This window comes from Physella acuta, unplaced genomic scaffold (assembly GCF_028476545.2).
Source record: "Physella acuta isolate Inbredline_101_S28 unplaced genomic scaffold, ASM2847654v3 ptg000855l, whole genome shotgun sequence".
NCBI lineage: Eukaryota > Metazoa > Mollusca > Gastropoda > Physidae > Physella > Physella acuta.
The window spans coordinates 506,582-530,101 of NW_026732372.1; the positions used below are offsets into that span (position 1 = coordinate 506,582).

A 23,520-nucleotide genomic window follows, 5' to 3' on the forward strand; every position below is an offset into this window, starting at 1 on the left:
AGTTAAGGATAAACTTTAAAAGATTAATAGACTTAAGATAAATATGGAAGTAAAGTGGTGCAGTGAATGTAACAAATATGACCAAAAAAATTCAAAATACAGATCAAATATTTAAATGTTTATTGTACTTGCACATTTAAAATGCAATTTTAAAATATTTAGTATTTTACTAGTCTTCATTTAGTTTCAAACAACAGTTAATGATTTCCTTAGTTCTGATGCCTTCACTACTACTACCCTGGACATTTACAATTTCAGACCACTAAGCAAATCCTACTATCTCAACTTTTAAAAAAGAAATAAGGACAATTTGATCACTGAACTATTAGGAAACACAATTATCAAATCACATGAAAAATAGCATTTCACAAACAGTAGGTGTTACAGTAAGTAAGCTAATGGCACAACAATGGAAATGTAAGTTACTTTGAGACATACTGAGAAAATAATGGGATGCACAATAAACCTGTGTTGCTGTGAGAGACCTTTAAATCCCAGAAATGTTTATTCATTATTATTGTGGTGTAATGTTTAGGTTAGAAAATAGTTAACCATTTAGTTGATTTGGTATGCTCAAAAAACTGCAGTAAGTTATTTTAGTCAGCATAAAATTATATTTATAGACCAACAAATAAAGACATTACTAGAGACCAAAAAGTCAAAACTTTGAAGAAAGTTTTAAATGACAAATAGAGTAACGAGCTGACCTTTGTACAGTGTGCTCAACACTAGAGTTCAGGAAGCTTTAGTAAAATCTCCAAACAATGCAAAAAAATCATTTTTTTTCTCATCATCTTACATGCTTTGTACACTGTTTATGATAATGATTATTTTATGGTGACGATGTGGCAAAACAAACATTCAAGAGTCCAAAAATTCTTGGGCTAATTAATAACAGTAATTTAAAATAAAGCATAAAAAAACATTGTTATAAATTTAACTATCCATTTTACACAAGTAATGTATGGGTAACATAAGAATCTTTGAGTCGCCTTCTTTGCTGTCAAACTTAAAGACTCCGTCATCGCCATCTACACTCATTAGTGATCCAGTAGCTTCCCTATCATCTCCAGCAATAATCTTGGCCTAACGAGTAAAACAAATATGCCTGATTGATTTTTTTAATATGGTGAACAGCAAGAACAAAAATACATTTTATTCATTCTAAATTCATACATAAATTTAAAGGCTTCACTACTTTTCAAGTTAACATGATAGAATGAAGTATATAAAGCTTTACTGATCACAAAACACATGTTATTTTTATATCCCTACAAATTTAAACTTGTGTGCAATTGTCTAGATTTGCAAGAAAATTTATATAAAAACAATTGAAGCACCACTAACCTTGTCACCTTTTTCTGGAGGAACTGGTTCCAAATGTTCACATGTTATATTTACAGTTTTCTCTTCATCAATAAGATACAGAGCACACATTCCACCCTGTTAATTAGAATTTTAAAATTTACTGTAGATTTCATAGTATATAAATAGTACTTATTGCAAAAAATTTTCATACTAATATGCAGGCATTACAATTTTTACCACAAATCTATAGGAACAACTAACTATTAACTTACAGAAATGCTCTTGATAACTCCTGTTTGATAAATAAGTTTATTGTTTTCGTGAGTGGGTTTTATTTTCACCAAAATATCAGTTGTGTACCAATCAGTCAAGCTTGTTTCCATGACTGAAACAAAACAAAAATCATACTTAAAATCAGGTAAATAGTAGATTGTTTTCACATTCAATAGAAATATTCAGGAATCTTAAAAAAAGAATTCTAATGTAGAGATTACAAGTATAGTTAGTGACAGAACAATTTTAAAAATATTTTTCAAGGTATGATTATAAGTGACGACATCATTTTTTAAAAATCTGGAAGAGCCTAACCTAGCCTATCCTAAGACAACAATTCGAATTACAAAACATATATATCTGTTTTACAAAACAAAAACAACGAATGGGATTAAACTTCAATTAGTAAATTGAGAAAATGACTTACCACCCCCAGGCGTCTGTGGTGTGAATGGGGCTCCGGGAGTCATGGGACTGTATCCAGGGCTACCAGCAAAGCTTGCTGGGCTAGGGCTAGACTGAGTGGCAGGACTTGGAGTTCCCACAAAGCCTGGGCTTTGTGCTTGAAAAAAAAATTTAATGCACTAAGCATTTTATAAATATCCATACTAAATTATTTCCTAAAATCGTGGTTGGATGGTCGAGCTTATGACTGCTAATCCAGAAGTCTAGAGTTTGAATCCTGAGTTCAAACCTGTAGGATGTTCATCCAACTCTGATGGGTACCTTACTTATGATAGGGAAATCAAGGCTGTGCATAGTGCTGACCACACTATCCCTTCATATCCAGAAGTCATTAAAACAGATGAACTCTACTTCATCTGCTACATGTATCTTGGGCATGAACAGGAAAAGATTATGATTTCCTAGCATATCTACCTGATGTTTCACAATAGATATTAATAAGTATTAAATTTGTATACTGTATCAGTATCTAGTTCAGCTTAATACTAATGCAATTAATTACTTATTCATGATTTACCTTCAAATCCACCAGGAGATGGAACAGGGTAGGGAGAATAAGCACTACCAGGGGTCTGTGGTGTGTATGGACCCATGGGTGAGTCAGGATGGTAACCAGGTGTGACAGGGTTAGGGGTGGCCCCAAAGTCAGCAGGTGAGGGAGAGTCATCGTAATTGTAGTCAAAGTCATTGTTTCTGAAATTAATTTGTTCAGAGACATGAGCAAATTTTTTTTTAAGAAAAGAAGCAAATTTGTATTTAATTTAATAGTTTAAAAAAATTGTGGTTAAAAAATCTGGCTAACCTGGAAGGCGTGTTGGCGTTCGAGGGATCCCAAGCACTTCCACCTCCTCCACTAGGTGTTCTCCCGCCAGATTCATGGGATGGTGTGGCCCCTCCATAATGTGGTGTACGAGATCCATCATGCAGTGGTGTTTGTGACCCATACATAGGAGTACGTGAGCCATACATTGGTGTCTGGCCACCATAGCTGGGAGTACGGCCACCATATGTTGATGTCTGGCCGCCTGTTGGTTTGGCCCCGCTATTTAAGGACAAAGGGTAATGTAAATGTGAAACCAAATAATAGCTAACAAACAAAACAATACAGATTATTTAAAAATATAATAGATATGATAGAAAATAAAATAAGCCAGATTGAATTATGACTTCAACTGGATAGAAATAGTTTTACAGCTTTAAATTAAATTCAATCTAAAAAAACTTCATGATTATTTTTAAAAAAAAATATTATAGTAATGACAAAAATTATATACGTAAGGTTTGAAAGACGACTTCGGTCGACAGAAATAGTTTTACAGCTTGAATGTAGCTCAATACGTGCGGTGGTCTCTGTTGCATCCTTTACAATACCAATATAACCTGAAAATAGATACATATATAGAATTTCCTGCAACACACAGTGAAAAACTGTTTTCTTTAAGCATAGCAAACCATTCTACAGGGTGTGACCCTTTTAAACAAAATAAAAAAGGCGATCTTACCTTTAAATGGACCTTGAATAATGCGCACTGTTTGACCAATGATTTCTCTGTCTCTCTTTGACAAACCTCCCCTACCCACTCCAGCTCCACCACCTCTTCCTCTGCCTCTTTCACCCCCACCCCCACTTGGATGGGCAGGGCTTGAAATTCTTGGAGACATAGGCGCAAAACTGTTAAAGGCCTGGGTTGTGTTTTGCTTTAATGATATAAGAAACAGTACACATTAAATGTGCATATTAAACAGAAATCAAGTAATCTTTGTACAAAAAATGTAAAATATTTTCACTAAAAATTAATATGTATGAAGTATGAACCTTTCTTTTGTTAATTATTCAAAAATAAAAAGAAACTATAATTAAAAAAAATTATTATGATGTATAACACATAAACTCACCTTTCCTCCACCTGCTAGAGTCAAGTGCCTAGTTCTACATACAAAATAGCCTCCATTTTCTGTCATAAGTCGAGAATTTAGGAATGCAAAATTTCTATACAAATGCTTGATTTCTCCACTTCTACCCTAAATAGACAAATCAATTAAAACTGAAACAACTAATTATTTATTGTACTAAAATAGAAAAACTTAAATTACAAACTTGAAGTTTACAAAATCTTAAATCAGTTTACTTTTCTTAAAAACAACAAAATGATGATTTAACTTGAAAATGTAAAATGATGTAATATATTTTTACCGAGTGTGGTCCCTCAATGACATTGACTATGTCTCGAACTTGAACATTGTTATTTTCAGAATCCAATGATACAGCATTTCTGGTGTCTTTCTTTCTTGTAATAGACTGCGGTTTCACATTCACAACCTGAGAAAAGTAATTTAAAAGTTGCAAATAAAAACAAAACAAAAAAGTGGCGATTTTCAAAATCTTAATAATCATATATTTTCCTACCTTGTTGTGCATGCTCAGGACTTGGAAGTTTTCTTTCTCCAAACGAACAATGGCACCAACAGTTTGTGCGCTGTCAACAACATTAACCATGTATTAAATACTATTTTTTTTTAAAAACTGCAGTAACCTAATTAACTGCCTTTTACTTTCTTTAAAAAGCTTTAGGATCATTTTTAATGTACTAGATCTGAAAAACAGCTGCTCTGAGAAAAACAATCCATTTTTTTTAAACAAAATTTTAAACAATAAGCACAAAAATATTTTAAAATTAAGCAAGCAATTAAAGAACTAAAAGCTTCATCAAAGATTAAATTAAAAAAAAATTAAAACTGCTAAAACTTACTCCAACATTACTAGGTCACCAAATTGATACTGGCCAAGGGAATCAACCCCTGTTGCCATATCTGCACACAGCTGAATATCCTTTGGTAACACTTTCAACTGCAAAGGTAAATAACAGCATTTTATTTATTGTGAACATTATAAAAATTTAGTAAAAAACAAATAATCAAAATACTGTTTGCCTTCATAGAATATCAAGGGAGCAGTGTAAAAGTTGGGATAAATAAGTAGAGACAAAATAGCTATTAAAGCTGAATATAGTTAACGAGCCGACCCGCTGCGTATCATACGCCGCTATTTAGTTGTTTTTTTTCTACTTTTCAGTAATTTATAATTTGTGAATTCGACAGTACCAATGCTGCCACTGAAAATATTTGCTTAAAAACACTAAACCCCCTCTCCCCCCCCCCCCCCCTCCCCACGTGAAAGCAGCCTCCTCTTAGTTACCTCCTCTAAGTTTAAAATCGTTTCAAACTAAATTATCTGCCCTTAATAGCCGTCACCAAACCCGTCTCTATGATTGTAAAATGTAAATAGCATGACCACAGCTAACCAGACAATGTGGGGGTGGGGTGGGGGTGGGGTGGGGGTGGTAGTGATAGTGATAGAGAGAAAGAGAAAGAGAGGGGACTGCAAGGAGGCGCTTGCAGCTTGTTTTCTAACGGATCCCAGAAGAGAATTATATATATAGATAATACAATTCATCACTTTTGAATTCATATTGTTTTATAAAAGCTTTTTAACAAATTCATTAACTAAATGCCATTGCAATCAATATGACAACAGACTGACAGTGCTGACCAATTAACTTACCTCATGCATTGTAAGATCTGAGAACAAAACTATCATATTTTCTTCAACTCGCACTATGAGGCCCGTGTCACCTTCATAGCGTCCAGATATAACTTTTACATGGTCGCCCATTTTGAAAAACTTTTTCAGCTCATTGTAGGGAAACTCCAGAGGGTCCTATTAAAATGAAAAAAAAAATCCTTGAGTCATAAAATAAATGTTCTTGATATAATTTCGACATAAGAAATGACTAATGACTTATATTATTTTACTTCAATGATTGAATTAATTTTGAAACAAATTTGTTTGAAGAAAACTACAGTATGCTTAAAAAATTATCACTTAACATATTCTGAAGATTTTAAGGTTTTAAACAATTGAGCTATCATATACATTTGATATATAAAAAAAACGGCTAATGTTGAGTTTTTACAAAGAAACTAATTTTTAAAACAATTTACCTTAAGATCTTCATGCTTGGGTAGAATGGTTATCTTGTTGCCATCAACTTTGATAACTTTACCCTGAAGGTGCTGCAACTCCCCCTCTGCCACAACCACAATGTCTCCAGGTGCCATAGTGTGGGCGATCTCACTTTCCTGCTTCTCAGGGATCACTTTGCTTGTGTTAAAAACCATAACTTTAAAACATTGTTTTTACTTACAAAACTTTTTATTTAAATCATGCTGATATTGTAGTTTGAATAGTTCTAAATATACATCTAAATATTTAAAATTTAGTCATTAAAATGAGTAATGCTTATAATTATTTTTGGATGTTTAAGAATTAACTTAAAAAGGTGTATAAGCTTATATTTCCAGATAGGAACAAGTTATTTTAAATATAATTATTCAATTAATTTAAAAGTCATCATAAATTTGGTCATATTTATCAAATAAACCAGCATGTAAAAAGATACATTCCACTTGCATCCCTTCAGGTTGATCTTCAAACTTCTCTAGCTCAGCCAAAGTAGGTTTGATACCCTCTGCAACCTTTAGAATCAAAGCAACATTTGGTTTAATTTGTAACATTTGAAGAATACTATAAGCTAAAAGCCAAACAAAACTATTTGATATGTAGGTATTATATAAGATACTTACAATTGCTGACATGGCAAAAATTTTGAACAGAAATCCTTTCCTGTTGTATCTATTACCCTCAAACATCAAGAAGTCACCATCAGAAGTTACTTCCCCTCCTATGCTCCTGTTGTTTAGAAAGTGTTGTAATATATTGACATATTTGTATTTATTACTTTCTGCTAATGATTACATTCTAGGTAAATAGCCATTAGTTGTCTTATATTTGAGTACCTTATAGCATCAACATCAAAAAGTTTCTGTACAGGTCGTCTTTTACGCTTTTTGTTATCTTGATTGGATGAATTTCTCATTATACCTCTTGGTTTGGTGTAATCAATTCTTGGAATAAGCTTCAATTCTACTTCATTTTGAGATGAATTGACAAAGTCCACCTATGATTCAGCAAGATATTGCACAAGTTCCCAATTAAAATTACACCAAATTATTAAACTACAAAAACTGAAGTTAATGACTATAGTTATAACAATAACTAAGAAAATTTACAAACAAAATGGAAGAAATAAATAAAAAAATTACATGACTCAAAATTGAATGAGCACTAGAATAAAAATTTAAAAAGAAACCAAACCTGAGCCAAATCATCCTTGTAAATACCTCTCTTGAGTCGCACCCAGGCTTTAGGTTTAAGACTGGCTGTCTCTTTAACGACTTTTAAGACATCTGTCATCTCACGAATCGGCACCATCTGTCAAAACATTTTAAAATATTGTTGATTACAAGTTTCTCATATATTTTTTGACAGACATTCAAAATTAACAGATAAATGCATTAGTTACAATTTAGACTATCATTCTACTCACCTCCTGTTTGTAGAAACCCATTCGAAGGTTGCCTATTCCTTGTATAGCTTGCTTGACATGAGTTTGTTTATAGGCTTCTATGTAGATATAACCTTTCAGACCTTCTTTTGCAACTACTGATTTAATTTGGAGAGGCTAAAATGGATGAATTTTCACAGATGATTATTTTATTAAAATGATTTTTTACAGATTAGAATCTCTTATGATGATATCCATTGGTCATTATTTTCATAATAAAAGTGATAATAGTTCTTTTAATGCAGCTGCTTCAGATTTAAAAAATAAAATAAAAAATCTTAACACTAACTTCTTCAGTAAACTGAAATGCAATCATTTTTCTCAGCAGGTGAACAACTGTAGACTTCTCTTCCCCCATCCTGCACTTGACAACCCACAAGTTAGGGTCCCTGATCAAGACAAATTTTTCAAATTATGGGTGGTTTATTATTTCATATTAGATTATTTTTTTTTAAAATTTACATGTTCACAGTAAATTTAAATACTATTTATGTATTGATCCAATAGCAATATATTAGATGCATTAAAAAGAAATAAAACTTAAGTTCTATACTAATCAGCACTGACAAGCAAACTTACTTGACACCAGGCAATCTACCTTGCTGTGTAATTTCATCAGACATTTCCTCTCCTTCACCATATCGTTCAGCAGTGGTAACATTGCCGAACTTTTGTCTGTAGTACTGTTCAATTTCATCTTCTCTTTGACTCCTACAAACAAGTTACAAATGGTAGATGCTTCCAATTTCACACACTCAAATTAATAAATTAATTAAATTTAAAATACTAATTAGTCGATAAAATAAACAAAATAAAATAAAACTTTTAACTTTTTTTCTCTCAAAGGAACTACTTACTCCCATATGTGCCTAAGCCTTTGGTGGCTCTCAATCTCCCGCTCTGAGGCATCATAAGTAGACTTTCTATCAATAATTTCCTCTGCACCGTCTTCCCATTCTCCATCATCTTCATCATCCTCATCGTCAACATCTGTAAAACAATTCGTGAAAATATTAAGAATGCACTAATTTCATACATTTTAAAGCAGAAAATATTTTAAAAGCGACATATTTATAATTTCAAATAACAAAAGTACTTTTGATGTATGACATACTTTATGTGTTAAAATAAAATAAAAACTTTAAATATAAAACATACCATGAATTTATAATTATTTTTGTTCTCCTTGCCTAAAACATAAATAAGCTTAAACTATTTCAAACTCACCGGCCTCATCGATAATGAATCCAAGAGCACCCTTTCTCTTCTTTTTCCTGACTCGAGTTTCTTCTTCTTCATCTTCTTCTTCATCATATTCCTTGTTGATTAACAGTGAACATTTTAAAAAGAATAAACTGGGAGGAGTTATTCAAAATATTAGCAAATTCAGTAGCTCATTGACTCCCTCTATTGCTTCACTCTACCACAACACAAAATATTCTTAAGAGTTCTAAAATATTTCATTAATATATGAATTCAAAAAAAAGGAAAACCTATTTTAGAGGTTTAACTCACATCTTCATCATCAATTAGATCTTCACCCTCAGGTTCCTCTTCATCACCATCCTTCTCTCCATCTCCATCACTTTCCTCTGCTTCATCATCCACATTCTTCCTTCTTGAATTGCCTGGTTCCTCGTCATCACTGTCAGCTGCCTTATCACTGCCTTCTTTGTCACTTTCATGGTCACTATTATCATTTTTGTTGCTAGTTTCTCCATCATCAGAACCATGCTTATCATCACCACCATCGCTCTCATTTCCTGAGAAGTTGCTATCTTCACTATCTGACATGCTGGTGGAGGATCACACCTCAGCTAAATAAAAGTTTTAAATTATTTTTGGTTTGATATTTAACTCAATGTTTAATGTAATGTAACAACTTCCACAAGTTGTAGCTAGTCTCATAACGCGAGTTGAATTACCTCCCTTGACCCGCTTTTTTATGACCACTTTTTAGTTGTTTTTTTTTCAACCGCGTTTCTGAACTGTTGCTAAAAATAGCATTCACGCAATACCATACGGGTAACTCTGTTTGGCGCCTGCTACACGTGATAGATCATTGAATGGCCGACAAGCTGATATAAAAATTTTTGCGACCGGATGCAATTTACATGGAAGTTGAGCTAGATTTATCAAAAGACAGCTATATTTGTGTAAAATATTATTATTTACCTATACTTAAACTTACACAGATATTTTGATACCTGCAGTTCAGCTGTCCATTTACCTTTTAAAATGTATCTTTAGAATTTCTGTACCTTTTAGCAATCGGTTAGGAGCATTTGTGCACTAAACCCACCCCGTATGGCAGATCCGATTTTTTTCCCCATGAACTCGTACTGACCTCCCACATAGCTAAGATACACATTGATACTGATGGGAAAGCCTCAAAATCTATATTCCTACTAGATCTAGAGATCTAGAAATAAATCTAGATCTTGGAGTTTTTATAATGACTTTTAAATTTAAATTGAATGTCTCCACTCTCCAGTTTTATTTTTAAGATATTTTTATTAATTTTTTTTTTGGTTGAGGCCTGGGGAATCAAAGTGACAGTTGTAAATACTAAAATATCTAATTCATTAATATAGATCTATATTTAAGCATATGGTTATTTAAATCGTGACGACAACCTGCAAAATAAGAATAATTTAAACGAATAATATCTAAAATAGATGTACATTAAAATCCTTATGCAGTGCAGAATGAAATACTAGACTATGATGTTCCGTTCAGGAACTGACATCACAGATCAACAAAGATCATGGTTTGCTTTCGCCTTTTCCGCGTATAGATTTTATTATTTTTTCATGTTTTCTAAAATACAGAGAATAGGTTTCTATAAATTGCACTAAAGGGTAATATAAAAATGAAAGAATATTGGTTTGTTTGTGGGTTTGTCCTTTATGCATTACTACATCTTTCATCCATGAAACTTTGGGAAGTTATTGAGAACACCCCTGAAAAGGTTACTGAGTAAAATTTTTTTTTTGTTGCAAGGGCAGCGCACCAGCAGAGCGCAATTTGATTCTTTTCTGTCTATATGAAAGTATGTGTGTGTGTGTGTGTGTGTGTGTGTGTGTGTGTGTGTGTGTGTGTGTGTGTGTATTATGCATTACTACACCTTTCATCAGATCGCCATGAAACTTTAGGACATTTTTTTTTTAATTTCGCAAGGGCGGCGCCTGGGACGGTACGATTTTTCTCTATATACGGTATATACTATATACAAAAAAAATAAAAGTCGGGTGTCCTGCATAACAGGTAAGGGGTACTACTATATTCAGTGGTAAAACCGCAACATACGCAGCCGCCGGCGCCCCGGCGATCAGTGTTTCTTCCAGACTTTTTTTCTCCGGGGGGGGGGGGGGCACTTGATATTTTCCGGGGGGGGGGGGGCGGTTGACATTTTCCGGGGGGGGGGGGGGGGGGGTGAACACTAGTAAAAGTATATGTTTACCATATAAATTCCATCTCGTTCGGGTGGGGGGGGGGGGCGGTAGACTTTCTTCGGGATGCCTGGAAGAAACTGCCAACGATTGATGCGATCCAAAGTGCACCTGGCTCCCCTGTGAGCAATATGGTGCCTACATTCGTTTTGAGAAAGGCTATACACTAAGACACAATGGGCAACGATAATCATTGACTATATTGAATTAGGCGCGTCCCCTAGCGCCCTGGCATGGAGCGATTTGGCGCCCCGCGACCCCGATCTCACCAATGAGTACTATGGCGTCAACGATCCATTTAAAGAGTGCGATATGCTATGGATACAATGGGTTGCTATAGTCGCTTACTAAATCAAATCAGGCGCGCCCTAAGGCGCCCCGCATATTGTTATTTGGCTCCATGAGCTTTCAAATGAGTACAATGCAGCCTAAATTGGTTTTAAAGAGCACCATACAATATTGACACCGTGGCACACGACATACGATGATTAAACCGAGCCAGGGACTTACAGGGCGCCCGTGCTGTAGTGTAACCTGGGGCTCCCGATAGCTGGGAGGTCACCGAAGTATGGAGAATGATAAATGTACACTCACCGCAGAGAAATTTCTGTTAGGGTTACATTACAAGTGCAAGCGATTATGCTATAATATATTAATTAATATTATGTTTTACAGATCTATCATTTTTATTATGGCATGTATGTTGCCTATTAATTTACCGGTTTTATATTATTTTAGACTAAAGGCTAAGAGTGAGGAACTTAATATTTTTAATAAGATTTTTTAAAAACAAATTACTAACTACTAACTACTAGATCTAAGAACTAGCAGGCCAATGGTTAATTTATATATTACGAGCCGACCCGCGGCGTATCATACGCCGGTATTTAGTTGTTTTATTTTCTACTTTTCAGTAATTCATAATTTGTGAATTCGAAAGTACCAACGCTTCCACTGAAAATATTTGCTTTAAAACACTATCAGTTGCTCGTTAAGGACGATGCCCCCCCTCCTTTCCCCAACCCCCCCCCTCCCCCCCCCCCCCCCCGTGAAAGTAAACTCCTCTTAGTTACCTCCCCTAAGTTTAAAATAGTTTCAAACTAAATTATCTGCCCCTAATAGTCGTCACTAAACCCGGATCTACGATTGTAAACATTTAGCGTGAACCACAGCTCACCAGACCATGTAGGGGTGGGGGTTGTAGGGAGCGCGCTTACAGCTTGATGTTTTCTATCGTCTCCAAGAAGAGAATTATATATATATAGATAGATATTTGTATCTAGGTTTCCCTGAAGAGATGTCTGTAAGAAACTCTGTAAAAAAATTGGCGCTAGGATTTTAGCAATGAATCAATCATAGGAGGTGGGGGTGCTTATTTGATGTGTGTACCCTACCACCCAGCAATGCATTAGCAAAAACGATTTTTAATGCATTTTTCACCATCAATGTTATTTTAATAGAGGACTGATTGACTTGCAATTTAATTTGCTTTTTATTATAAAGTGGTGTAAAATGTAGGAATGCTACAGGAAGATGATTTGTATGTACTAAGTGTTTTTTAGTCTACAAGTCTATCAGCTTTGTTTAGGAAGTAAATTAATGCATGGAATGCAGACAGTATTCAATAACAATAATGAATCTTCATACAACAGTGTAGCACACAAGAAAATAACCATGGAATGGCCTAGCTTCTACTTTCTATAAGATGTGAATTTTCTTTCTATGTTGATTTACTTAGATGATAATTTTTTTTCAGTTAGTTACCGGACACATTTTTATGACTATTAAACTGACAATATTTAATTTCTGAGCCATTTCCAAGAAGTTGTTTAATTTACTGACAATAGTTTTGATGTAAAACCACGTGCAAATATTTAAAATAAAAACAAAAGAGCCATAACAATTTTTAGTCAATGTTTAATCAAAATGTACATGCCAAACAATTGACTTGACATATCAAATGTGTAAAATTTTCTATTTATTTCAAACAGACCACTATTCTGCACTATGTAAATATATAATCCTTTGAAGTATACAAAAACTAAAACAAAACGTTTTTTTAAAAATAAGTATTCAATTTTTTTCAGGTAATTTTTATTATTTAAAAATAAATTGAATATTAAAAGTATAGCTGCAAACTAGTCTTGTAAGCTCATTATAATGCTATAAATTGGATTTAGGACATTAAAAACCAATATCATCCTTTTCAGTGTTGGTGTTGTTTGGACAAAAAATAACAGCAATTACAGAAACTCCATAGGGAAACTGTTTGATAGTTTGCTTTTTGTGGGGTTAGAGTGAACTCAAACCAGATAGCTAACTCATGTACTATTTTTATTAAGATAAAAAAGTTATAAATTCATGTAAATGGTAAAGTGATCCTCAAAAACAAACTCTTTTCTGAAAGAGTTTTTTTACTTGAGGTACCCAGTTTATAGATAAAATTATAATTTTTATTATTAATGTATACAATGTGGTTTTAAAATGTGTAATGCGAGATGAAAATGTATATACAATATGAATTGCGTTGATTTTGTGAACAAACATACCGGGGGAAAAACAAGTTTTTATTTACAATTCTAAAAGAAACCAATAATTTAAAAATGCGATACCATTATCATCAGTGGTCAGTTAAATTTGTCATTCAAATAATGCAACAAACATGTATTGTTAAAGGCACTTAAAATGTTAACTTTCATCAAACATCTTTTATGTGTAAAAAAAAAAACCTAAAACCTTTTATTTCGCTTAAATCTGATTTAGTCATTAAATGTCCCTGTTGCTAGTAGAGCCATTCAAACACAGCACCTCACTTTTTCAAAATCAAGCATATTTTAGATGTCAAAAAGTCAAATCATATTATGCATGATGTCAGTACCTAATTAGAATGGTTTGATGAAATAATAGTGAAAGTAAAATGTGAACGTACAATAATATTTACAATATTGACAATAAATGCTTTTAACAGCAGGGAGCAACTCTACTGAGAAACAATTATTCTAAAACTGTTATAATCCAGTTCTTGGCGCATAACTCCAGTAAGAATAAATTCTGCATTAAAAATGGCTGTGGATGAATAAAGGTAAAATAATTAATTTACAATTACCCTTACATTTGCAACAAAGAAACAACATATGAAGCCAGTAAAACCACTTGTTACTACTTAGCTCCAGTTAAGATTAATGTTCTATTACCTAAGCATATAAATTAAAAAAAACAAACAGGGAAAACACTTCATATCTAAAAGGTGACAGTTAAAAATTTAGCCCTTCTTATGCTCAAACAATCAATTAGTATTGCAACAGTCAATGATTTTATTTTTTTAAACCTCTTCACAGGGTAAAATTTAAATCCAAAATAGTCCTTCAGATATAAGCCATTGTCCTCTACCAGGCTCTAAGCTCCTTGATGCAATAGATTATTTCAATGAGTAGACAATTCTTAAGATTTGTCACAACTCAAGCTGTTCATAAACAACTTAACGCTAATATAACAAAACTATGAAAAATAAAGTTTATTTAAAGACCTTAACTGAACTCACACACTTATTTCATGATTTTAAAAGCACTAATCCATACAAGATGGTACTTCTTAATATATAAATAGAAAATTTAATAATTAGCTAGGCTTAGAAAAAATTATATTCAAGTATATACTTACGTAATTTTCTATTGCGAAGGTCAACTGAAAGATGCAAATCATTAAGGCAGGTAATAACTATTATTTTAGGATGCCCCTGTAAGAATAAAGTAAAAAATAAAATGGGTTATGTAGTAAAAAAATATATGACAAAAACGCAACAAAAGTTAAGAAAACCTATGATGTTATAAGAACTAACCTTTTCATCCATAGACGCTGCAATTTGTTTAACCGATGGCCTAATCTTAACCAAAACACCTCCTGCACTTTCAATGATGGTCATCATCTCGCATATTGGGGGTACAACACTTGGTGTTATGTAAAATGTTAAACCCTGTGAAAAAAATGTTTCTAATGATAAATATGCTAAATATTAAAATTAAAACATATCAGTCATCTGTATTTATGAATAAATATCAATTAAAATAAAAACCTGATATGGTTTATTTAAAAAAAATAAAATGGACCTGGAACAATGGTCTAGACTGAGCTCGTCTCATTGACTCTGACAGGTTGCAATTCAATGCTATTTCTCCTTTTTCATCCTTCAAAGAATAATTTGTTTCATCTGAAATAAATTTTTAACTTATAATTATTCTATACTTTAAATATGAAACATTAAAAGCATTATTTATCAGAAAATAATTGCAGCTATCAACAACAGTACCTAAAAATCGTTCCTGTGCGATGCTATCTTCGATCCATTCTTTTGTGATGATATGCCTGCAGGTGTTGATGGCCACAAAAAATTTGATGGTTCTGACAAGACTCGGACATACCAGATGGGTGCAGTGACATGGGTTTGTGACTATTATACCACCAAGTTTTTTTACAAACTGAAATGAATTTTTTAAATTTAAAACTGGTTACAACTGTACCTCAGTAGGCATGGTGAATTTATTTTAAGTTGGCCAATAAAGTAATTGAAGTAGCAAAATTATGTTATTACTTGCCTTATGTTAAATCAGAAAATTTTTCATTAATTTTAAAAACGTAGACCAATAGATTTAGTATCTAACCTAATGTTTTAAAATTATTTTTTTTTAACAATGAATAAAAAAATGGTTAGCTCTTTTAGCCATTTTCAAGTTAAATACTCACAGCTTCAAGTCTCGCCACCTGTGACTTGGGGTATAGCGTGAACAAAATCTTAGGTACATTCGACCCCACCTCGGGTGCAGGTGTACTTGTATCAACTCTGTACAATAATATATTTTTAAAAATGAGCTCAACAAATTTTTTGAAGTTGAAAAATAATCAACAAATATACCTGGCATCACCTAATACTACTTTATTCTTCAGTTTTTTTCACTTATTCAGTTAACTGCAGATTTTGTTAAGTTGATCTTACTGTTTCAGAGTCAACTATAATTTTCACTTTTAACTTAAAATAAACATAACAGGTATTTATACTAGATCTTTCAGATTAGCTAGTGTTTATATTTTGAAAGGCATTAGTATAGACCATGTAATCTATTCAGACAAAGGTATAATAGGTTAAAACTTTTTAAACTTAATAGCTAAAATGTAAATTATCAGGATAAGGTTTATAAGTTAGGTATATACTTTTGTCTTTTGGGTGGTGATGGGCCATTCGAATTTGAGTTTTCTTGACCAATAGCAGAATTTGTGATAGGTCTAAACCTCTAGAAGGAAAAAACCAAAAGAAACACATATATTTTAAAATTGGCAAGTCAGAAAAAAGATAAGTTAACCACAGTAATGATGGTAGGAATAATGGAAAAGTAATGAACAATTAAATGTTATTTTTGAAAAAATGTTAATGTATCGGTAAAGATCTATTATGTTAAAAATTAAGATAATAATAAATTTAAAAAATGATAAATTTTATTTTCAAAGCTCTGTCAAAACAACAAAAAACTAACCTTCCATGTTTCTTTGTTAATTCTAAGTGGAGATTTCCAGCCACCTGACATTAAAAACAAAATAAAAGACTGAACTAATTGTAACTAGCTTTGTTATAGTTAAATGGAAGTGTTGACACAGGGCATTAAATAAGTTTTCAGGTAAAAACAACTCATACATTAAATATTCATAGTTGACATACCCATGAGGTGGGTTACTCGTGACAAATCCATGTGAAATTCTCTCCCTTGTCCAACTTGAAGATATCTCACATGCACAGGAAGTCTCAGAGCATCCATATTCCCCAAGACCAGATCTGACAGCCACTGAACATTCACAACTGCTATTCTCCACTCTTTAGCTTTTTCAAATTTCAACCCACCAGGTCTAATAGAGTATTGAAATTCATTCATTATAAACATTCATTTACTTTCAGTGATCATCTTATTACTACAGATATAGATCAAGATATTTTGTAACAAATTAAAGAATGAAATTGAGCAGATTCACATTTAATAAAAAAGAATTACTTTTTACAAATAAGAGCTGAGTTATGGTGTGTCATATAACCAGTATACTTGGCTCCTATAGCATTGATCATTTGTTTTAACCTCACTCTCTCTTCTCCATCAAAGTTGGTCACACTAATCATCTGAAAATTTGACAAGAACATGACAGTAGACCTAATTAGCTAATTGTGTGGTGAAGAAATAATGACAAGACAAAAATTCATTGTTTAACAACTGGTAAAGTCACATAGAAACTATAATTATCTCTCCCACAATCTCAATACAATGGGTTAATTAATGACAATTATTTTTGCTGTTTTTTTTAATATTAACATATTTTAAATTGTAAAAATGTTCACCAAAATTGTATAGAAATCAAATGTTATTTTACCAAACAATACAATATACAACGTAAACAACCACTAGGTAGTACTTTGAAAAAAAGTAAAACATTTCAATCATACAATTCTAGCCATACTTTGAAATGGTTATAAAGTGTAAACCTAATCACGTGAAGTTGAAAGCAAGCAGTATGTAACAGTCTTTTGACATACCTGGTTGAACCCAGGCTTCTCTGAATGGAATGACAATGGTAAATGAAGAGCTTGCCATGGAGGTACCATCTTCTTCTGTAACAGGCAGTCATTTAACCAAAAGGCAGTGACGACTCTTTTGCCTTCTTTAAGTGCCTAGAAAAAATAACCGAACATGTTAATCTGTTGTAAATTACATTAATTATGTACATTTTATTATTGCAAAAGTAAATAGGGCCTACGGTTTTTAAAATAGTATTTACAACTTGCAAATTATTTAATTACAAAACAAACAAAAAAATGTCTCACCATTTTGAACACATCTGATTTCTGATTGGAACATAAAACATGAGTGACTCTATTACAATAGGATGATTCAACCTGACCACCATATTGCTCCATTACCTGTCAACAAAAACAAAACAAGACTCCAGTATAATTGTTTTAGTGACAATTACAACAGTTTTAATTACAGCTTCTCAAAGAAAATTACTGTTATGTTTATTTTATCATAAGAAATATGTTAAAAATAAAAAAAACACAGTAAAATAAAAAAATATGATTGTAAACTGTTCAGAAATGTTGGAACCCAAAGTTAGTCATTGTAAAAAAATCATTGCCAAGCTAAACTAGTTTTAATTACCTTTCTCCATACAGCAACTTCTTCTGCACCAAGGATATGTTGATAATCTGTGATACAAAACACACAGCCCAGAAGGCAGAGATCTGGGGGCACTAAATAAAAATCCTTAGTATTAGTACATCATCTCAACAATTGTATATAACAAACCAACACGCTTTATGTATCTACTCAACAACAGAATGTATCAAGCATGGTATTGATCTAAATTAATGTTTAACATTTATTATGGATTAAAGAGGTAATTTTTAGAGTCAACAAAACAATATGTTAATATTAAATGAGAATGTACATTTTGAAAATGCAATCACCTATTAGGCATGTGATTTGTAACAATATCAAACAGTATTTACCATTTTCTTTAGGGTCATGGCCGTAATAAACACTTCCTGATTGGGTCTGAGGTACAGGTGGGACAGGGGTCACAGGGTGGGGAGAGGGCACTGGAAGCGCGGGTGGGGGAGCTGACATTACAGGAGCTTTTGGTGGGAAGGGATAATCTGGTGGGGGCGGTCGATGCTGTGGTTGCATACCCATCCCAACCATAGGATTCATCTGCAAGGAAAATTGAACGAAACATCCTGATAAGTGGTCATCCATTTATGACATCCACAAATTTTTTGGATTTCGGACCCCCCCTGTCCACAAAAATCCATTTTTCCTTATACAAGTCCATATGCGTCCACAAAAGTCAGTTTTTTCGGACCCCCCCCCCCCCCCCCTGCGTGTGTACGTCATAAATGGATGACCCCTAAGTAAGTTTTATGTCATTCTGTATTATAGTGTATTTGTTATCAGTTATAAAAACAACAGCATATAAAAACAAATGTTGTATCACAGTATTTAATATTCTGTATTGCATTAAGAGTTATTGGGAGCAATACTAGCACATTGAAGCCTTATTACATCATTCCAGCATTTTAATAAATACTGGCTTCAAACTAAAACATGGTTTTTGTGTAGAAAGTCCTGAATTTAAAGATAAAAATAAACAACTAGCGAAGGGTTTTTCTTTTCAAGACAGTGGTTTGTGAAAGAAAAAACAATCAAATAAATAAGGTATACCTTTGGAGGAACTGGTGGGACGGGCTGTCTAACTGGTATATTAGCTGGAATCGCAGCTCTGTTTGTGATATTTCTTAGTGTGTTTCGGATGTTAGCCTGCTCAAGTCTGGGCTGGAAACCAATGTTTGGCATTGATGGGTTTAATCTGATAGCACTGGATAACCCAGGGGAACCAACCGGTTGCATAGGTACACTTGGCCTTTCTGGTGTTGTAGGCTCAGAGGAAGACTTGCTATAGATTCTGCTGCTTATTTTTCTGGCGAGGGCCTCTTTGGCGCTGGGGGTGTCAGGTCGAGGCGTTTCCAATCTGTGGAGTATTTATATTTAAGTTCATTCAGTAGCTTTTCAAGCCTGATTCACAGGGTGGATGTTTCTAAAAACTTAGCTTATGAAAAAAAATGTATGATCAGCATAAGCCACAGCTGCCTTTACTTTCCCATTAGGTACCACTATTAGAGCAGTGAGGATTCAGGGATGGCCTAGTGACTTGATCACAGGACACAAAATTCAGATATGCAGGCTAGCCATTGTGTGCTTTATCATTTATCTCATAGATATTAAAGTGAATTCAAAGAAAAGATAAATGTATATAATTTATATGGTTAAAAGAAGCGAAATAATTTGTGCTTTGAAAGAAGACAAAACTCTACTGCACCTGTCTTCTGGAGGAAATGGTTTACTGTGATTTAGTCGGACTGAAAACATCTGGTGACTAGGAGAGATATTCATGACCTCCAAGGGTGGCATGCCATCAAAGGATGAGGTAAATGGGGTGTCCAACTCCATATCTGATGGTAGTTCTGGTGGAGGGGTGGGTGGTTGAGGTTTGGGGTACTGCAGCCATCTAGGGTGGTAGATCTCTTCGTCTTGAATTTCCTTTTTAGATATACAGTCTGAGACCCAGTCAGGGGTGACAATTTTCTTTTTTTCCCCGTACTGAAGAGCAGCAGTATACTTAGGCTAGAAATAAAGTATTAATATTGCTATTAGGTTGGAGATAATGTATTAACATTATACTTAAACTTGAAATAAAACGATAATGCTGTTTCAAGTTTAATAGATTAAAGTAATGAATTGAAGTAAAAACCTACAAATTATAGCCAATGCATTAACAACTATTTTTAATGTAATTAACTATAAAGAAAAAAATAAGTTAACTCTATAGTCATTCTCGAGTAAATAAAAACAAGTAAAAATAAATTGCATGTTATCTTAGTACAATGATTTAATTTTTGCTACTGTTATTAGCAAACAAAAATCATAAATTAAGACTAACCCCTTCAGTACTTGTAGTGATAAGATGGGTAACTGTGTCATCTAAATTTGGCTGACACCTACCACCATGGTAGACCAGCATCCCCCACAATGGAAGAGCATCCTCGTTATCAATCTGATAACATTAAACACATTTTTAAATGATAGTAATTTAAATATATCTTAACATAATTTTAAAAAAAAAGTACTAGAAAATAACAGTTCAGAAAAAAAAAGATATAAATAATACATGCATTTTGAGGAGTTCATAGATCTGGTTTCAACTTAATTGCAGCTTTAAACAAATAAAACTTGTTATTTATGATTATTGAAACTTACAGTGCAAAAGTTACTTAAAATGTACAACTGTTAATGTATGTTTGTTTAATAATCAAAGATGAACAAATGAGTTAAAATACTTACTTCTCCAGGACATGCGATTACACCTGAGAATAATTTATCTTCAAGAAAGAATATTTCTTTACTAGTTACGGGTTAAGGAAATATATTAATTTATTAATAAACATGGGTTAGAGCACCAAATTATTGAGTTCCAATCCCTAACTCAAGTACATAGAACAATCCTGAGTCCAGCCAACTCTGATGGGTACCTGACTCGCATTAAGTGTAACAAAGGCAGTTAGGCATAATGCTGACCTTTGTACGCCAAGGTAATTTAAATGGACGAACACTACTTCATCTGCCTTATGTGACTTATGCACGAATGGGAAAAGATGATGATAATTTTAAAAAATAGACATTTCAGTTTCCTTTCCTTAAAAGTATGTACTTTTTAAAAAAATTCCAAAAAGGATACGGTAATTGCTTTTGGCATTTTACAGAGAGTATCACCCAATCACTCTGAAAAGTAGATTGTAAAAAGTTTAAAAAAAAAAAAAAATCTAAAATTTACATTAAGGGAGGTAGAGGTATTAGTTTTAAACAAGGAAATTAAACAAAAAGTAACAAAGGTGATATAACAAAAAATTCATAAAAAAGTTATTTACCGTAACAATAGGCAGTTCAAAAAGCTCTTTTGCTTCAGAATAATCGTCCGAGCCTGTACTGTCTGCAATGACAATACTGACCATTTCACAGAGGTACGAGTCTCTTTTAGCTCCATTCTGCTCCAACAATGTTGTCACCTTTGATTGTTACAAGAGTAATAAATAAACAGGAATAGATGTTAAACAAAAATTAGGGAATAACAGAATAAAAAGAAGAAGGACCAAAGTTTGCCATGCCTATTTAATATTTATTTAATTTCTTATAAAGTTATAAAGCTTATATTACTGTCAATAAACATCAAACCTATACTTAGTACATAACCTAACAATAATTTAATAGTAAAACTTATAATGGTATTTCGCATGCCGAATGTTTATGTAATAAAAGACATTAATGCAATTAACCATTTAAGTAAAGTAGCTTTTTTCAAACCTGATGGAAACCAAATAGTAATAGAGTACTCTATTTAATAGAGTTCACCTGTTTTAGTTGTTTTAGTGACCTCAGCATATGAAGGGATAGTGTGGTGAGCAATAAGGCTAGCCGCTTTTACTTGCCGTGCCCTAAAATGTCAAGTGCCCATCAGAGCTGTTAGACTCAGGACTTCTTACTCTTACTGACTCCAGCCCGGAATCCGAACTCGAGAATCTCGGATTAGCAGTCTTAAACTCTTAAAAACTAACACAAACACACCACAGGATACTAAAAACTAAAAAAGCTCTCTGCGCAGCATTTTGAATATAGATCTAGATTCTAGGGTAAAACCTTAGTTTAGCGTCGGTTATTATTCCGGAATCGTATAGCAGTAAAAAACAGTAAAACAATGCCAAAGTCTGTCACACACTTCCGGAATTCACCGGAAGTACTGTAAACCATACTTTATTTGACTTCATCTTTTATTTTTATACAGAATGTTTAAAATTTGGATAGATTTATTTTTGTAATCATTTTTACATTTGGTAATCATTTTTACTATTTTCGTAATCTAGATTTTTTTACTTGGCCTAGCAGCTAGATATCTAGCTAGATCTAGATCTAGATCTAAATAATTAATGGTCGCAAATCCGCTGCAAGCCAAAAGCATTAAATTATAACATTTGACTTCATTATTTATATTAATATATGTTGATTTTTTTGTTTTTTTTTAGATCTACTAATTTAAATCTACTATTATATTTATTCTTGTTTCCTTTTGTTGATTAAACTTAAAAAAATTAAAACAATTTACTACAATCGACTTTCAATTTATTTATATTTCAATGGTCAAATAAACCATGGTTTACCGTAACTCTAGTTACCGAAACTCAACAAACATTACCCGATAATTTCCGACGCTAAACTAAGGTTTTACCGATTCTAGATCTAGATCTAGTGTTCTAGTACAGAGTAGAGACCTAGAGATAGATCTAGTGATCTAGATTTAGATTCTAGTCTAGATCTAGTCTAGAATCTCTAGATCTAACCTAAGAAGTAAATAATTTATAGATCTAATAGCCTTTATTATATTAATAGGCCTAATAATTTAGCAAAGTAGATCTAAGTCTAAGACAGAGTGAGAGTAGAAAAGATTGTTGGTTGGCGAAATAATAGACCGAGTGACAGCCGATGAGTGAAGAAAGAAATGATAAGACCGGCACTTGAATTATTTTTTATATTTTTACGGCCTACCTTTTCACTTATATTTCCAACAACATAGTACGTTACGCCTTTAAAAATATCATTTCGTGGTACGTCTTGAGCACTACTGTTATCATTTTCTAAACCCATCTGTATTTAATATTGGCAGTCCTCTTATTTTGAACAGACATCCATTGTTATGTGTATGATGAGATTTTTGTACCAATATTTCCGCGTAATATAGTCCGATAAGAATTATCTTACCCTGAATCTAATAGACAGTAATGCGTGTAAATCTCTGGAATAAATTCTATTTTTACGTAAATAATAATGTAACGTTTTGAAGATTCTTTATTTGATTTTTAATTCCTCTCAATTAAAGTAAAGTCAAATATATTGTACAAATAGTGTGATTTCAGGGTATAA

The 23,520-nt window shown here is 32.9% G+C and overlaps 2 protein-coding genes across 3 annotated transcripts; both read right to left on the reverse strand.

Annotated features, from left to right (window-relative positions):
• Positions 1 to 169: 169 nt before the first annotated feature.
• LOC131952122 (transcription elongation factor SPT5) lies at positions 170 to 10,261 on the reverse strand. Of its 2 annotated transcripts, none has more exons than XM_059314643.1 (25): positions 10,196 to 10,261; positions 9,027 to 9,328; positions 8,739 to 8,829; positions 8,369 to 8,501; positions 8,091 to 8,222; positions 7,801 to 7,900; positions 7,494 to 7,628; positions 7,262 to 7,378; positions 6,904 to 7,064; positions 6,691 to 6,796; positions 6,507 to 6,582; positions 6,049 to 6,203; positions 5,609 to 5,764; positions 4,797 to 4,894; positions 4,454 to 4,523; positions 4,241 to 4,366; positions 3,943 to 4,068; positions 3,549 to 3,744; positions 3,321 to 3,426; positions 2,849 to 3,088; positions 2,564 to 2,739; positions 2,009 to 2,143; positions 1,581 to 1,693; positions 1,348 to 1,443; positions 170 to 1,086 (listed from the first exon to the last, which is right to left on the reverse strand). In XM_059314643.1, the coding sequence occupies exons 2-25, from the start codon at positions 9,303 to 9,305 to the stop codon at positions 937 to 939; spliced, it is 3,273 nt and encodes a 1,090-aa protein (XP_059170626.1). In that variant the 5' UTR covers positions 9,306 to 9,328; positions 10,196 to 10,261; the 3' UTR covers positions 170 to 936. The 2 variants fall into 2 exon arrangements, with proteins under 2 accessions (XP_059170626.1, XP_059170624.1); XM_059314641.1 differs by having other exon boundaries at positions 10,148 to 10,255.
• Positions 10,262 to 12,864: 2,603 nt separating this feature from the next.
• Positions 12,865 to 23,324, reverse strand: LOC131952124 (PAX-interacting protein 1). The gene is made up of 21 exons (XM_059314645.1): positions 23,146 to 23,324; positions 21,477 to 21,614; positions 21,287 to 21,330; positions 20,893 to 20,953; positions 20,492 to 20,605; positions 19,871 to 20,175; positions 19,216 to 19,522; positions 18,504 to 18,705; positions 18,154 to 18,245; positions 17,820 to 17,915; positions 17,532 to 17,666; positions 16,999 to 17,120; positions 16,671 to 16,855; positions 16,489 to 16,532; positions 16,169 to 16,248; positions 15,704 to 15,800; positions 15,270 to 15,438; positions 15,070 to 15,170; positions 14,802 to 14,936; positions 14,624 to 14,699; positions 12,865 to 14,029 (listed from the first exon to the last, which is right to left on the reverse strand). The coding sequence occupies exons 1-21, from the start codon at positions 23,242 to 23,244 to the stop codon at positions 13,944 to 13,946; spliced, it is 2,688 nt and encodes an 895-aa protein (XP_059170628.1). The 5' UTR covers positions 23,245 to 23,324; the 3' UTR covers positions 12,865 to 13,943.
• Positions 23,325 to 23,520: the final 196 nt, after the last annotated feature.

Bases quoted from the DNA above. Each gene is read 5' to 3' on its own strand.
- LOC131952122 (XM_059314643.1), bottom strand. From the start codon at position 9,305: ATGTCAGATAGTGAAGATAGCAACTTCTCAGGAAATGAGAGCGATGGT. The intron at 6,583-6,690 runs GTAAGTATCTTA...TTGATTCTAAAG, and splicing joins TTTTTGCCATGTCAGCAATT to GTTGCAGAGGGTATCAAACC. The intron at 5,765-6,048 runs GTAAATTGTTTT...TCATTTTAATAG, and splicing joins CCAAGCATGAAGATCTTAAG to GACCCTCTGGAGTTTCCCTA.
- LOC131952124 (XM_059314645.1), bottom strand. From the start codon at position 23,244: ATGGGTTTAGAAAATGATAACAGTAGTGCTCAAGACGTACCACGAAAT. The intron at 20,954-21,286 runs GTATCCTTTTTG...ACCCGTAACTAG, and splicing joins AAATGCCAAAAGCAATTACC to TAAAGAAATATTCTTTCTTG. The intron at 20,176-20,491 runs GTTAGTCTTAAT...CTTTATTTCTAG, and splicing joins TCACTACAAGTACTGAAGGG to CCTAAGTATACTGCTGCTCT.